The 15,933-nt window shown below is 43.2% G+C and overlaps 1 protein-coding gene across 1 annotated transcript in view; it reads right to left on the bottom strand.

The window, feature by feature from the left end:
* Positions 1-514: 514 nt before the first annotated feature.
* The window catches only part of mmp16a (matrix metallopeptidase 16a (membrane-inserted)), a 75,756-nt gene continuing 60,337 nt past the window's right edge, over positions 515-15,933 (bottom strand). The window contains exons 7-10 of the mRNA XM_084565918.1: positions 12,876-13,014; positions 7,343-7,493; positions 6,860-6,975; positions 515-2,556 (exon numbers count right to left, since the gene is read on the bottom strand). Coding sequence (XP_084422044.1) covers positions 2,222-2,556; positions 6,860-6,975; positions 7,343-7,493; positions 12,876-13,014 — 741 coding nt within the window. The 3' untranslated portion in view covers positions 515-2,221. The remainder of the gene's footprint in view (positions 2,557-6,859; positions 6,976-7,342; positions 7,494-12,875; positions 13,015-15,933) is intronic.

Here is a 15,933-nt window from a genome sequence, read left to right on the forward strand (position 1 = left end):
TGATTTCCGGACACTCAACAATCACCACGGCACACAGACAGCACCAAACAAGCTCGGCGTAAAGACACTTTTTTTTTTTTTTTTTTTTGGCGCCGAAACGCTCTCACAGACAAGTTTAAAAGACGAGCGGAGAGTTTGAAGGCGGCTCTCAAGTCATATATTGATCCGTTTATTCATTCAGTCGGGACGAGGTTAGTTTTTTTTTTTTTTTTTTTTTCCTCCTCTCGTCCCAAAGTCTTACACAAAGAAGTCATTGTGAGATGTCCAAATAGTTTTGACCAAGAAAACAGGAGAGAAATAATAAAAAAAAAACAGTAATGCGATCATGAAAACAAACACACATTCAGAGACTGCTCGCCGTTTCTGATGCTTTTTGGTTGAGGCCAATTTGACCCGTATCAGGTCGCTTCCCAAATGTACCACTTGAATGTTTTCTTCTTATCTGTTAGATTTAAATGTACCTGGAGGGAAAGAGGGTGGGAGGGAGGGGAGGTACAACTAAAAGATACAAAAATAAAATGCAAACAGTATTTTATTTTTTATTTTTTTTTAAGAGAAAACTTCCTCCTCTGCTTCTTTTCAGCGGGTTCCAAAGCCACGTTGAGCAGAACCGGGCCGGGCGTCCAGTTAATAATGCTTGCATGCACGTTGAGACAGGCACTGATCTTTGACTCGGTGTCTCAGTTCGCGGGACAAGAGCATTCTGGGAAGTGTGAGCTCTCTCAGACAAGGCAGTCAACATGATTTCAAGAAAGTAAAACATAAAAAAATGAAAAAAAAAGACCGTTTCGGATGCACGCTTGAACCGTTCTTCAGTACGGGCCAAATCCAATAGCTCTCAAGCTCTTATTAGCCTGATTTCTGTCGTATGGAAATAATAAAAGTAAGAAATATCTTAACACATACACACACAAAAAAAAATAAAATAGTGGCTTTACTCCAGAGCTTTCCATCATCTTGTTTTTGTTTCTTCTTTACGATACGAATACATTACTCTTAGTACAGGCTGACTGTATATTCTGTCCAGAATGGCTCAGCAAGCCAGTGCTGAGGATCCGGTGTAACGTAATAAAATCCAGAAAATACCAATCATGAGAAGCAGTTACTTAGCTTCTTTAACAAACAAACAAACAAACGAACAAATCAAAAGCGGTATAGAAATAAAATAAAATTAAAACAAAACACCAAGAACGGCAAAAAAAAAACAAAAAAAAACAAGCACAAGTAGTATAATCTATAATTAAGGCGAGTTAAAATATTGCAGAATAATTTGGCCCCTGTGTCTCGAACAGACTGCCACAACAGTCAGAGCTCCCCGACTCTTAATCGCTTCAAGGATCCAGAGAAGGGAAAGAAGAATGAAACTGAAATGAGAAACAAAAAGAAAATATATAAAAATAATAATAATAATAATAATAATGTGATCCTCTTTGGAGAGAAATAGACTTTATTTGGTTTAGTTTGGTCTCAGGAGTGTCTTAAAGGGAACCGTGAGGACCTCCTTTTCTCAAATGAACTCAAATTCCTAAAGTTGAAATTAGAAAAAAGCGACAGAAAACGGATTTGTGATCGGTAATGGGGTTTAAAGTCGTGCTTATCTGAGACTGAATGAAGCGGGGGAACCTGATCAGAAAAGAGAAAAGCTGTTGTTGTTTTCTGTTTTTTTTCTGTTTTTTGTTTTAACAACGGGCTGATATGACGGATGACGATGCAGTGCCCTGTGGAGAGAGAGAGCGAGCGCCCCTGAAAAGTCCTCCCTCTGAATAAAAGCAGTGGGGCAGAGAAATAATAAAAGAGGAAGAGGACAGGAAGTCAAGTTTCTGAGATACAAAGTGATGCTGACCCTCAAGTTTTTTTTGTTTTCTTTTTTTTTTCCTCCTTTTGGACTGAGGCCGAAGGACATTTCCGACTAACCCCCCCACCCCTCCCTCCCGCTCACAAACTGTCCCTCTGCTTCCCTGTTTGTTAAAAAGGCTCAGGGCTAGCAGAGTCAGCTTCAGGTCCGTACGAGGGATCTCTGTTCCTGTGGGTCTGATCGAAGGACTCAGAACACCCAAGAGGAGGTGGCATGGCATTTTTTCATTTTTTTTTTTAATAAAGCTGTCCAAAGTCCGCCCATCCTCCTCTCCGTGAAAGCGGGGGCTGTCGTCCTGTTTTCGCCAGCCTCTCCTCTAACCACCCTCGCCCCCGCCCCTCCCTCTCTCGTCCCTTCCCGATGTTTTCAGACCCACTCCTGCATGGAGCGTTTGCAGTACAGTATGTGGCGCGGCGTGCCCTTCCTCTTGAACTGCACCACGGTGTAGACCAGCACCAGCAGGCACAGGGCGAGCACGCAGGGGATGACGATGGCGATGGCCTTCACCGTGTTGGCCTCGTTGTCCAGCTCGATCACCACGTCCGTGTTGCCGTCGTCGGTCGGCGGGCGCCCGGGGTCGATGGGGGTCAGGTCGCAGCCCATGAAGTCTTTGAGGATGGAGCGCGGGTAACCCGGCTCAACTCGCAACAGCTGGTTGTTGAACTTCCAGTACTCCTTCCCCTTGTAGAAGTAGGTGAAACCTGAAGTAAGGAAACGAGACATGAGAGTCAAGCTTGTGTCATTCCTACAGACGCCCAACAGAGATGTCAGAGACACGTCTACATCACTCCAGCATGGTCATATGTAAAAAAAAAAAACAAGCTTTTATTCTGCTCCATATAAAAAAAGATAGAGAAAACTAATTAAAAGTGCATTAAGCTGTCACTGAGAAGCCGTCAAACTGGATACAACAATTACACTTTAATTTAGGAGATGGAAAGGTCACCAGTTAAGTCTCGAGGCAAATATAATGAATCTTATTTACGGATGAAAGAAGAAGATTCTGTAGTCAGTACAATAAAATAAAGTATTTGATTGCCGTTTCCATCAATCACCTCCAACAAACAGCACATAAGTCAACTGGCTGACTTTAATAAGAGTCTGTTCATACTCTGCGCAGGATAAATGGGTCTCTTAAGGCTCTTTTAGAGCACTGCGGGACATAGACACCGTAAATTTCGCACTGCGCTGTCTTTTTTTTTTTTTTGCCAGTCTTGTTAATTTTTCACTTTCAACAATGGCAAGTCATAGAAATGTTTGTATCACCCAACCTCTTCAGTTAACCTTTCCTCGATGCGTTCCATCTGTACTGATCCCATAGGCCGTATAAAAATATGGACGACTGAGCTGCTCTTCAAAAGTGAAGCCACAGCAAGTAGAGCTCCCCCTGGTGGCTGACTGCAGTATACGTCATAAGCTCCACCCCCTCCATGTTAGTGGATGGGACTTGGGTCGAACTAAACCACTAAAATACACGTCAAATACATTTTTTTCAAGAATGGTTTCAGTCATTTTAGGTAGTTAATATAATGTTGATGCATCTTCAAGTGTCAATTTATTTTGGATAGGTTTAGTTTTAGTTAAAAACAGGATGTGACACAATGGCGACTACCAGTTGCCATTGTGTCAATAACAATTTTTAAAAATGAGTACAGCATATAATCCAACATTTCCTTGTGACTGGTGGAGGTAGAGCAGAGCGTAGTATTAATTAAGCGAAAACTTTGCTCCACTCTCGGACCGTCCAAAGTGGCAAGATGGCGCCGCCCGTATCGCCGGTAAATTAGCGTCAGTTTGGCCGATGCCAGGAAATACAGACACATTGTCCTTATTTATACGGTCTATTATTGATCCAAAACAATCAATTCGCAAATTGCGGAGATGGAGAAGCAGCAGGAAATACTAAAGTTGAAATACGCTACTACCAAACGGACCAATCACAGCTCGTAGTGACATTTCTGGGGAGGTGCATGTCAATTATGGTGCTACGTTATCGCCTTAGCTTCTGCGTCTATTTCAGTCTAAACCGCCTATAAATCATCAAAATATGCAACAAAGCTACTTTTCCAAACTAATTCAGCTGATTTTTAAGAGAAGACAACCAGCTAGTTAAGGCAAACAAGCTGTTGCTGTTTTCGTTTCGGCTCTACTGCTCTGCTAAGACGTGTCCGACCGTCCCTTAGGACTAATTATAACCATCACGGAAGAGAGAGCACACCCATACAGGAGCCCGACCGACCCCACAGCCAGAATCACACAACAGCGCAGCAAATGTCACAGAGAGCACGCTGCTTTCCAAGACACCAGAGTGACAGTGGGTTTTTGACAGCAACGCGGAGGCAATTGTCCCAGAGACACGTAAATTAATAGGTCTGCAACCACAGTCAGTCAGTGCTCATTCAAGTGAGGGTTATTTCACACTTTGGTCCTCTTTGCAACAAAAATAGGAAGACAAAATAGAGACTGTGCACACACACTCATGTCAAGACATTTATTTTTTTTTCTCCGTTCCAAGATAACAACTCACTGTCTATGTGGGTTGACACTAAATTTCCCTGGTTCCTTCAAGTCACTCTCCCTCAAACACTCGTTCAAGGAAAATACATGCTGTGTAAAGCTTGGCTGAATTCTCAAGCTCTCCTCTTCCTCACTGGCCCCATTTACACTCTGTGTGTCTGGAGATTTATTATTCATGTACATTCGTCTCTGGGAAGATGAGGGAAGATGTGCTTTAAAATTTCACCCAAAAGAAAGGCCTTTTTAAAATCGCTTGTTACAAAGGACGTGAAGACCTCCTACAAGATTCCTCTCAGGAGCATTAGGACATCCTCAAAGGATAAAGAAGAGCTAACTAATTATTGTGTTGCCCCTTCTCTCTGGTGAACTGATGGTCTGATCACAGTACAGAAAACTGATAGTGTTTATAGTGCAGTTTTGAGCCTTTGTAAATCATGAAAAGCAGAAAATCACAGGCTTGCATAAAGTATATTTCCAGTTTAATTAGGGAAATATAGCTATTTTTTTTTTTTTTTTTATTGGAAATTACAAGCAAAGATTGATACAGGAAGCAGCTTGGCCAAATCGTTAGCATACTGATTGTAACTGGGTAGATAGCTAGCTTGGCTAAGTCGGTGAATGATTAACATGTTGTGTTTCCCATGTTTTAGACAGATATGTGCTTTAAGAAACTATCCAGAGCTTCGTCGTCAAGCTGACAAACACCGTGTAACCACAAATTGTTGTTTTCTACATTTCTGTTTACAGATTAAGCAAACTAGCATGCTAATTAGCGAGCTTGCGGGCAGAAGTTTGAGCTTTAGCGGTGAGCCAGGCTAACAACTTCCCCCCGTTTTCCGTTTTAATGCTAAGCTAACAGTTTCCCAGCTCTAGCTTTATGCTTGATACATGCTAAAATGTCAAACTTGTGTTAATGACATGGGAAGTCCACAAAATGTTTGGCGTTGCAAGCGGTGCAATCAGGGGAACACCATCGTTGGGCAGTGATTGCCACTGAGGCTAATGAGTGAAGCTAACGAGTGGGAAAGTTAGCAAGAAAGTTCCAAAAAATATGATTTTCCAAAATGTCAAAGTTCTGTGTGCTAAATTTAGTAGTAGAGTAAATCTATCTTTTGTTGTTTAAAATATAAAAACAGACGTAAACGAGAAAACAGGCGTTGTTTACAACCGTCAATGATTTTATAGCTCTCTGTGAAAAACTTTTCTGTTGGTCAAAACGGACCGCTTACATGACTCTGCAACAATATTCAGAGATAATTTTAGACTTTAAGACACAAGATATGTCATGTGAATTTATCTCTGAGTGTTTGTTGTCTGAAAATGGAGAAGCACAAGGTCTTTCCCCAAGAAACATCTGTTGTAAAGAACCAGATTGAATGAAAATAAGGATGTTTTTTTGTTTTGTTTCTGACTTTTTAGCAGAAAATAAATTAAGTGTAGACTTTCTCCTACATTTAACACAAGAGTCAAACAGCCAGAAGAAGCAACAGACAGAAACAAACATACTGCCCACTGACACATATGACTATGAAGAGAGGGGGGGAGGATGAGAGATGAAACAGGCTGAGCCATTGTGGGTTAGAGCTGGGTCAACATCGCCCTGGGGTCCCTACTCTGAAACGTGCTGCCTCACACACACACTATCATTGACTACAGCAGCGTACTCAATTAAGTCTGGTTGTCTGGGTCAATGTTATGAGCGCGCCTCTTGACACACTGTCTCCCTAAACAGCCCGCCCGCCAAATAAACGCCGGCTGACACATATACCAGAAGAAATACGTACAAACACCCATCATCCCCTTGGATAACCATCCACCCTTCATGCTCTGAGTGATGCCCGCTCCACCTGGCCTCACCGGCAGACCAACCCAGCGACGGATCTGGCAGCAAATCCTCGACACAGATGGCCTGAGCGCTCAACACCACCTGCTCAGTTTTTTCCAACCGAGTTGCTGCCAAGACCAGACCCAAACCCACCTGGCATGATGCATCCAATGGAAAAAGGTTTTTACCTTCTCATGCTGTCTGACTGGCCTATCGGCGAGCTCCGTACGAGTTACAAATCCCGCCTACCAACGCTTGGCGAGGGCCAATTGGCTTAAACCGGAATGAGAGCCCAGTGGTGGTCTTGTCCTTTCTGCTTTCCACAGTCCTGCTCCAACTGGGTCTTATGGCACAGTGAGCAGGACGAGCTGATAACGGAAAAATTTCACTTCTGAAACAATTCAAAAAAACCGGAGCATCTCTGGAGCGGTTTTAATCGTCCGTTTGCAACATGAGAACACTGCCTATTTCTCTGCATAGTGGATGTATGGAAGTGTGCCACCCACTAACACTAGTATAATAACTGGGGCAAATTTCAATCAATGCTACCCTGGTTTACCTCCCGCACAGCATGTGCCAGTGACCAGCTGAAATCGATGCTGCTTGGCACATGAACCGTGGTGTTATTGCCAAATCAGAGTATTGGGCAGCACAAATCGTACCGTTGGCTTTGTCGACGAAGGCCCCCTGTGGCGAATCAGGCACACCTCTCCACACTGTGATGGGCTTAGGATAGCCAGGGTCCATGGTTCTCATTTCCTCATTGTAGCGCCAGTACCTAAACAGGAACAAATAATGAGCCACAGGGACACAAAGCAGGTAATGTATGTCTGCGAGCGCTGGGGTAAGGAGGGTTGAAACCGACAACAGATGGTATTTTATGGTCATACCTCGTATCGTAATACCACATGTCATGCTAAGGGCTTGACTATCTATCCTAAAAGAACAAAAAGCATCGTGAAGCCTTTAAAAGAAGGATTCATTTCTATATCTTCTGGGAAATGTGACAAATCAAAGCAAAACTCTAATGACGGCAGTCTCCTCTATTGTCGTAAAAGACTGCTTCAGCTACATTTTATTGATTATTTAGGGTTTTTAATAAGATGTCTTGCCTAAACCTTATCTAAAAACACTCCTCCACTCACCTGTCCCCTTTAAAGAAGTAGGTCTTGGCCACGTCTTCCCACCACACGGCCGTCTCGATGCTCTGGGCCGGCATGCCGTGGCCAAACTGGGTGATATCCTTGGGGTATCCAGATTGCAGCACCGTGTCCTTAAACACCCAGAACTGCTTTCCTGTACATCAGAGAGAGAGAGAGAGAGAGAGAGGGGGAAAATATATTAGAAGAAGAAGGCCAAGTAACAGCAGGAACTACCCTCCAGGAGCAAAATACACACCAAGGGCAGATTTGAAAGGACAGATACAAGCCTTGTAACAAATGGCAGGCAATAACCTGTTGCTTTATATTACTGTATTTGATGTTGATGTTTCCTTAATTCAAAATAGGACACAGACACGCTTACAGGTTCTCCTTGCCCTTGCTTAGAGGTATTTTGGGAAGTTTTCAGCTGTGGTAAGCTGAGCTGGTTACTACTCAGCTGAGATGAAAAAGAAATATCCGGGTCAAACCGTGTCCCATGTACAGTTTTTTTTTTTTTTTTTAAATCATATTAAATTGTGTGACTTCTCAGTTTGTTCCTGTTACCCACTTTCCTCCTGTATGCCCACCTTCCTGTGGAGTAATTGGGTTAAACAGCACATTTCCGACTCAGTGCGACCCCAGGAAGGGCATTTCTTCATCACTGGTGGAGGTGAAGGTGGAAGGTGGAGGCTGGGCCGCGAGGAAGTGAGCGCTAGTGGGGGAGGTGTGCGTCACAAAAGGGTAAAAAGAAAAGATGAACGTGGAACGACGAAGGCTGAGCAGATTGAGTTTTTTCACGAGAAGGAAAACAGAATGAATCACAAGACTATAAATATGATTACATCTCCAAATTAAAAAAAGAGACGTTTAATTATCTCAGGACTGACAAAAATAAATTAGGCTGAGAAAGACGGCTGAAATGCGCAGGAGGAAGGAGGAAACTGGCAGATATATATGTGCAATAAACGCATAAATCGAGGCATTTATAAGTTCTTTAAAGCTTAATTAATATTTGAGAAAAGGAACGTCTCCGTCAAAGGTAGACTATCAGAGGGGTGTTTGCAGAAACTGATTAACCAGCAGTGTTTGAAGAGCCGGATGATCCTCGGTGTCTGAGTCTGAAAAACCATGTGGAGCTTTTGCAAGGTCAGCTTTAAGACGACCCCAGCACTTTTCTTTAACAAATACAGGAAATGGGTGTGAAATAAGGAAGACATGATCCCGGCAATATTTACCCTCATTCTCATGCTTCAGAAAGGCCACACGTCTGACATTTAACCTTAAAATAAGTCCACACAGAGTGTTATAGATGGGGATGAGGAAGGAACAGTAGGACAAGGGTGTTGCTCGAATGCTAAGTGGGGAGGGGAGACCTGCACTGGCCTCTTCTTGGAAAAGGAAATTCCTGTCATTTCACCTCTTTCTCTTACAGAGCTCCGCTCACTCTGGGTCACGCTTCCTCCGGCCTTGACGCACACACGAACGCACACCGCGCCCTGAGATTAATAGTCTCCCACCCACCCCCCCCCACCCCCAACAAAAAGACAAAAAACCCAAACCATACTTTCTGTCTCTTTTTATCCGACATAAAATGCTTTTTCTTTCTTGTTAAATTGCACCGCTCTCCACATAAAAAAGGGCCCAGCTCCATCTTCAGAGCTGCGAGGGCTGCTTTGATGTAGTGGCTAATCCCCTGCTCGCCCTCAACTGTGTATGAAGAGTTATATAGGATGAAGATTCGTTCCAAAAAACAATCCATCATACAGGAAAATAAACCACACTTGTGCATGCGAGCACTTAACTTATTATGCATACGCACACCCAAAGCAATCATGTGGTAGAAATGCTTGAGAAATGCAAAGGATATGTCTCACAGTGCGTAAAATACCCTCTTGTACGTTCACTCAAATTATAGGGCTCCTCTTAATACCCTGACTGCGCCACATGGTTTATAAATTTTTTAGGCCTGTCAGAGTTTGACTTTCATCAGAGACTAAAACTGTGCTCGTGGGGCTCTGATAAGAGCAGTACTTTTTGTCATGCCCCTGCTCCTCCTGTCAGGCTCTATTGGACCCATCCGCTAACACAAACGTTAGCATGTCTGACTAACTAATTTACTAATTCAGCGGTAACCCAGTTTTAGAGCAGCTCATCGTTAAGTGACTGCATTTTTATGTTGGAACGGTGGTTTCAGTGTCCTAGAACGGTTCACTTTCAATTTGGGAGAGAAGAAAAATGCTTTTATGTTTATTTATGCTAAGATTAGCAGCTCTGCTAATCAGATTTTTATGTGGTCTGGGCGTTTACACGCCAACGAAATCTCAACAAACTTGTGCCAAACTCACAATTTACTCTTTGAACTGTGCCTTTCTCTTTTTTAGGTGAGAATGAATAACGTTAATGAGTGATATTGTACAATAACTGTAGCGCTAAATAGCTTTACTGTAATACCTTAGAGTCGGACATGAATCATCTGCCAATTAAAGACAGACGTTTTATCTGGAACACGTAGTTTATTGTTCTAAAATCCCCGCTGACAGGGTAAACAGAGGAATAAAACTATTAGTGAAGATCCAGAAATACAAATCTGTTTTTCCTATGTAAAGTCCTGGCAATCTTTATACCCTTTATTTTTTTAAGTGTCATGGCCAAAACATGGATCAACCCCTTATCCTATTAAAGGGGAACTACCATTTTCTACAACCTGGACCTTATTTGTGGCATAAAATACGATCGTTTACTCACCCATATAACTTTGGGGTCATTTGGAGTCCTTTGAAAGATATTTAGCTCCAGTGGAGCGCTGGGTATATCCATATAGTGGGAGTGACTGGGGCACCGAAACGCAGCCTCTAAATAACGCATTATCTGCCATGAAACTCGTTCATTTCACAAATTTTATGTTATGATACACTAGTGCTATTCCCCGTTGAGTTACCTGTTATCATCATCCGGGGTCTATAGACTGACCTACTAACCTCTGACCGGGGTGATGTAAACACTGAGCGAGCGCACCCATGATGGTCGGCTTGTTTACCTGTAATTTGCTACTGCTAGTTTTTTGCAACATGGCTAAATATTTTTCCGATTCTGAGGTTGTGGACGATGACTTTGTTCATGATGGACGTCCTAACCATTTTGAGCCAGAGTATACGGATGAGGAGCTCGTTGAAAGGAAGATGCAGAGGCAGAGAGAGGAACAGCTGGCCAAAGAACAACAAACCACTGCACATCCGCGAATAGACAACAGGTAACTCCGGACTCAACAGGGAATAGCACTAGCGTATCATAACAAAATATTGGTGAAATGAACAAGTTTCACGGCGGATAATGTGTTTTTTTAGAGGCTGCGTTTCGGTGCCCCATTCACTCCCACTATACGGATATAAGCGGATCTAAATATCTTCTGAAGGACTCCAAATAACACCAAAGTTATATGGGTGAGTAAATGATCGTATTTTATGCCAGAAATAAGGTCCAGGTTGTAAAAAAAGGTAGTTCCCCTTTAAGGTTTGCAGGGGAGCTGGTGATTTTCCCACCATGTACATCCTGAACAGGTCGCCAGTAGCATGACACATATACAAAGAGTAAACGAAAGTGGCAGACGATATGAGAAAAACATTTTACAGGTAAAAAATACACTTGTCAGTGCTTTCCAGAGGATAAATAATGTCATGGTGACTCAAAATAAGCTCAAACCTTTGTATTTCTATTCTATAGCTTCATCCAATGCACATGCTAATACTGATATATGCAAACGAATCAAGCTACTCTGTATGTGCTCCGTCACAAAAGCCCCAATCAAGCTCTGATTGGATCCTGCCTCCCAGGAGGTAAATGCACACTGATGTACAGAGAATACTACATATGTTGGGTGTTTTGTATGCAAAAGCCTACATTTAATGTGTTTCATTTGATTTCTATTTTTTTAACGCAGCCTCTTATCTTTTAGTTTGGGGCAATTCAATATTTCTACATAAAAAGAGCAATACTTCAACATCTGCTTGTGTAATGTTGTTCAGCTGTGATTCCATGAAGATGTTCGGCCTCATTAGCAGAAGCCTGCAACGGGCTCGGTTCCACGGCTGCATATAAATTTTTAAATACACACTCTTGTCTTGGATGTCAATTGTCTCAGAAGAATGGAAACGGGGGAAACAATGACTAAGTTTTGGCACGGTATTTCAGTGTGGGGAATCAACAACACATGCTGAATCTACAGTACTTGTAATGTGTACCAGCGGTGTCTGCTTTCTGACCTGCGCTGTGATGCCTTTAAAAAGCAGTAAGCTAATCAGAGCCATGACTTCAGCGCAAACTGGACTCTCAAGTCCCCATCTGGGCATTTATTTGAGCAGAATTCAGCGGTTAGAGGACATTCACAACGGCTGGTTAGACATGGACCTGGAGTGCTGCGCCTGCTGACCGACTTTCCTCCTAATTTTTATTTCACTCTAAACGGGGACGGACAGAATAGGGCCTTCTGGGAAATCAGCTGTGTGTATTCAAATGAAAAATGGTGTTCTGTTAGTACGAATCTTCTAAATCCGCCCTGCCCGTGTAGAGAGCAGGGCAGGGTGGAGGAAAATCCAACTTGCGGCGGCCACGTGACAAGCTGTCTGCATTTCCAGGAAACGTTTGTTGTTGAAAACAGAAACAGATTTAAGGGAAGATTTGTAGTTTTTATCCCAGGCAGACTTTTCATTGCTTACCAACGTCTCCTTTAATCACCACCCTTCCATCCCGGCCTGTTTCGCCATCTTCTCCTCTGGAGTGTATGCAAATACGAGGAGAGCGCTGGTTTGTTTGCCGTCTCTTCTAAGTGGCATTTACAGCTTTAGACGTAATTAGCGTTGAAGCTTTGTGTTTTTTGGGAGGCTAGCTTAGTCTAGATTTAAATATCTGGGCAAATCTTTTCAGGAGGAAGGTATAAAACTCAAACACTGACAGCGGTGTCGTCACAGTGATTTCCAAGAGCTACGCATGCAGGTGACGTCTAGCTACAGCTGCAGGTTTATGCTAAAATACATCAGTGGCACCAGCACACAACACATGTATTATTAAACGTCACTGGGGGATTATGGTAGATTTTCCAACCCGGCAAAATACTGCTTTAATCTCCTCCAGATTTACACTGAACTCACACACATACACAGATAAGATCAAGGCAGAGCTTTGTGTGAGCATGATAACATATAGCGGTTACCGAGAATCATAAAAACAAGTATTTTTTTGCTTTTTAAGCACAGATACATGTGGAGCAAACGTTCATTAAACATTAAAACAACGCACGAGTGTACAGCTGATTCAAAAGGACGACTGGTCAACCACAGTAACAAAACATATCTTGGGATTTCTGTGCATGAATGAATAATATATAAGATAGATGACATGGAGCTAATGGAAACCCAGATTGCGCTGTTCGGATTGGTCTTCTTGATCAGAAAACATCAAAGCCTTATGATGCTTTGCCTCAAACGGAAAAGAGCTTTTCACAAAGCAACAGCGATGATGGTGACGGAGAGCAGGGATTTACCTTTGAAGAAGACAAACTTGCCCTCGCTGTTCTCGTAGACTGCGTCGATCTTCGCCGGCAGGCCCCTCCAGAAAACGCTGATGAGCATGGGGTATCCCGGCATCACGGTGTTATCTCTCACCCGCCAAAACCAGTGGTCCTGAGAAAGAACAAAGAGGGCTGTCAGGAAACAGGAAGGCACGATTAAGATCAACAATTACAAAGTGGAAGCTCTGATACAAAGTGGCGACCATTTGGGATGCAGATAGCGACGGGGAGGTTAACTAAACCAACCACGTACATTTCTGTGTGCCTTTTTCTTGGTTTTACAGGAGCAGAGACTTTCGTTTTTTTTGGCCACAACACTACAAGGTCTAAAACTTCGAACACCAAATAACGATAGTGATGTTTTGTTATGAAAAAAAAAGGAAAAAGCTAAAAAAAAAAAGGAGACCGAACATTGCCAGAGACATGACTCCAAATAAACGACAAAGTTAATCTGCCTCTGATGGATCTGTTAATATGAAAGTTCACAGATGTGTTTACAGCTTGTTCCCATTGCCCCAAGCGACCGTAAATCATTTATCGCAGGTTTAGCCTCAACCCACCCGCTGATAAAGAGAAACTGAGACGCTTCTTAAGCATCCAGGACCGTCTCCCGGCGGATAAGACGTAATGTTACGATGTGTGTGTTCAAGCACGTGTGGTCTGCGTCTCTATACGGAAAACTGTGAAATGAAAAAGTAGAAAAAGATACTAGAAAAGTTGTATTAAAACATTTGAAATAGTTACTGGGGTGGCACCGTGATGTGGTTAGTACTGATGCCTCACAAGAAGGTTCTGGGTTCGAATCCAGGCCTTTCTGTGTGGATGTCTAATTGGTGATTCTAAATTGGCTGTAGGTGTGCACATGAGTGTGAATCATTGTCTGTCTCTCTGTGTTAGCCCTGCGATAGACTGGAGACCTGTCCATGGTGTACCCTGCCTCTCGCCCAATGAAAGCTGGGATAGGCTCCAGCCCCCCCTTGACCCTTCACAGGACTAGCGCTTACAGAAGATGACACAAAACACACACTGCACATCGTTCTACATACAACAGAGTTGGTAAATACCAGGTCAGCTCAACTCGTACAACAAAGATCACCTCCGGCTGGTGCTTTGACAGCACTGATGTCTGTAAGATCCACATACACCATCTCAGGTTGCCTAGAAAGCGTCGGGGATTGTCGCTACACATGCCGAACTTGAACACACTGGGAAAACCATCAAGTAACGGGGGCAGAGCAATAGCCAGGAGCTTTATGAGAAGCCAAGAGTCTCTGATTTCCTCCGGGGAGGGGGGGTGGGACATGAGCGCGGCCAAGTGGAAGGTGTGTCTTTTTGATGTTGGATGAAACTTGATGACACAGGGAGCCAGGGGAGACCCAGCTGCGAAAGCCATTAGGACTCCGAGAGATGTCCCACCCTTTGGCAATGAACGAGCAATTGCGCCTCCTGAGCGCGATGAGCGGCCGGGGCCAAAAAAACCTGACCTCGTAACGAGGGATGCAGAGACAGAGAGAGAGAGAGAGAGAGAGGGGAGACAACACATCATCACACCCCGCCTCATCCACAGCGAAAGCTAAATAAACAACCCATTTATCAAGCGCTCACTGCGCTGCTCTCTTTCTCTCTCTTTGTCTAATCCAATTGTTTCTCCGGGACTCACCGCTCTCCTTCAACTTTCTTTTTTATTTTCCCACGTCTCTCATTTCAGTTCCTCTCGTCCTCTCCCTTTCGCGCCCTTTACCTGCCGTCTCTGCAGATTTCAGTTGTTCAGCATTTTCTACTGTACCGACCCAGTAATTGAAAGCAGATCAAACCGTGAAATCCGACCCCTCTGAAGCCTTTTGACTTTATAAAAAGGCAAAATGTTCTTTCTGCCGCCCGACCATCACGCTCCTGCTTTGAAAATAAAGCTCGGGCAGAGCAGACTTCATTTGTAGAAAATTTCAGAAGGCACTTGGCAGTTACAGGAATGTCCAGAATAATCACAACAACGTTCGCTCTAACAGAAGTTGGAAATATTATACTGCAACTCGTGTTCTCTGCTTTGAGAGAAAGGGCAGCGCAGGGTTTGTCACGCACACTGTCTCATAGTGCATGATAATGCATTCAGAGCAATGAGGCTAAATTACCATATGCTCTCCATAGGAATGTGAATTTCCGGGCCGCACTCGGCAGCATTAATAAACTGTCTCCAGCCATGAGTTTTTGCCAGTGTCGAGGAGGGTTTCTGGAGCGGAACGCGAGCGTCAGAAATTGCCCTGCCGACGGCTGAACTGCATATTCTGTAAACTCAAAATCAATACAGCACAACACATCAGAGTGCTGCACGAGCTGACAAAACAACTAAATAACTTTCAGCTTTCAAACAGACACACAATGGTAACCGCTTAGTATTTCATTAATATGTTAATTTAACAGGTGTTTGCTCATATATTGCTGCAAAGTAAGGAGGAGCAAATGGCCACTATATAAACTATACGCTCTGGTTGGATACGAGAGACCTACAACAGCAACAAAGACACAAAAACAGTCAACAAAAAGACAGAAAAGACAACAAAGACGCACGGAGTGACTATGAAGTCTTAAAAAAAGACACAAAATGACTACAAAGACTTAAAAGGCAGGCGACAAAGTGACACAGAAAGACTGGAAAGACGTGCAAAATGACAATTCGGTGACACAAAATGAATACAAAGGCGTTTCTGACACTCAAAGCATCCAGGGGGGACTCGTGTGGGTTTTGCAAAGCTTAGAACATTTCTAGATCACACTCTCAGAATTATATTACGCCTACAAAGAGCTGATTTCGGTATTTGGGGAAAAAAAAGGGATATTTATGAAGTGTCTCACTCAAGTTAATCTTTAAAAGAAGCTCACTGTTCACTTGGGCGTTCAGAGAGGAAAAGGAAAGCGGATTCACCTGACACCTGCTACCTCGTTCGTGTCTTCGCTCAAAAATCTTTTTATTAACTGAGAATGAACGCTATTAAATGGAATTTAGTTTATCGGGTCAGGTCGTAACGCAGCAATG

Source organism: Chelon labrosus (genome assembly GCF_963514085.1).
Source record: "Chelon labrosus genome assembly, chromosome: 18".
Lineage (NCBI taxonomy): Eukaryota > Metazoa > Chordata > Actinopteri > Mugiliformes > Mugilidae > Chelon > Chelon labrosus.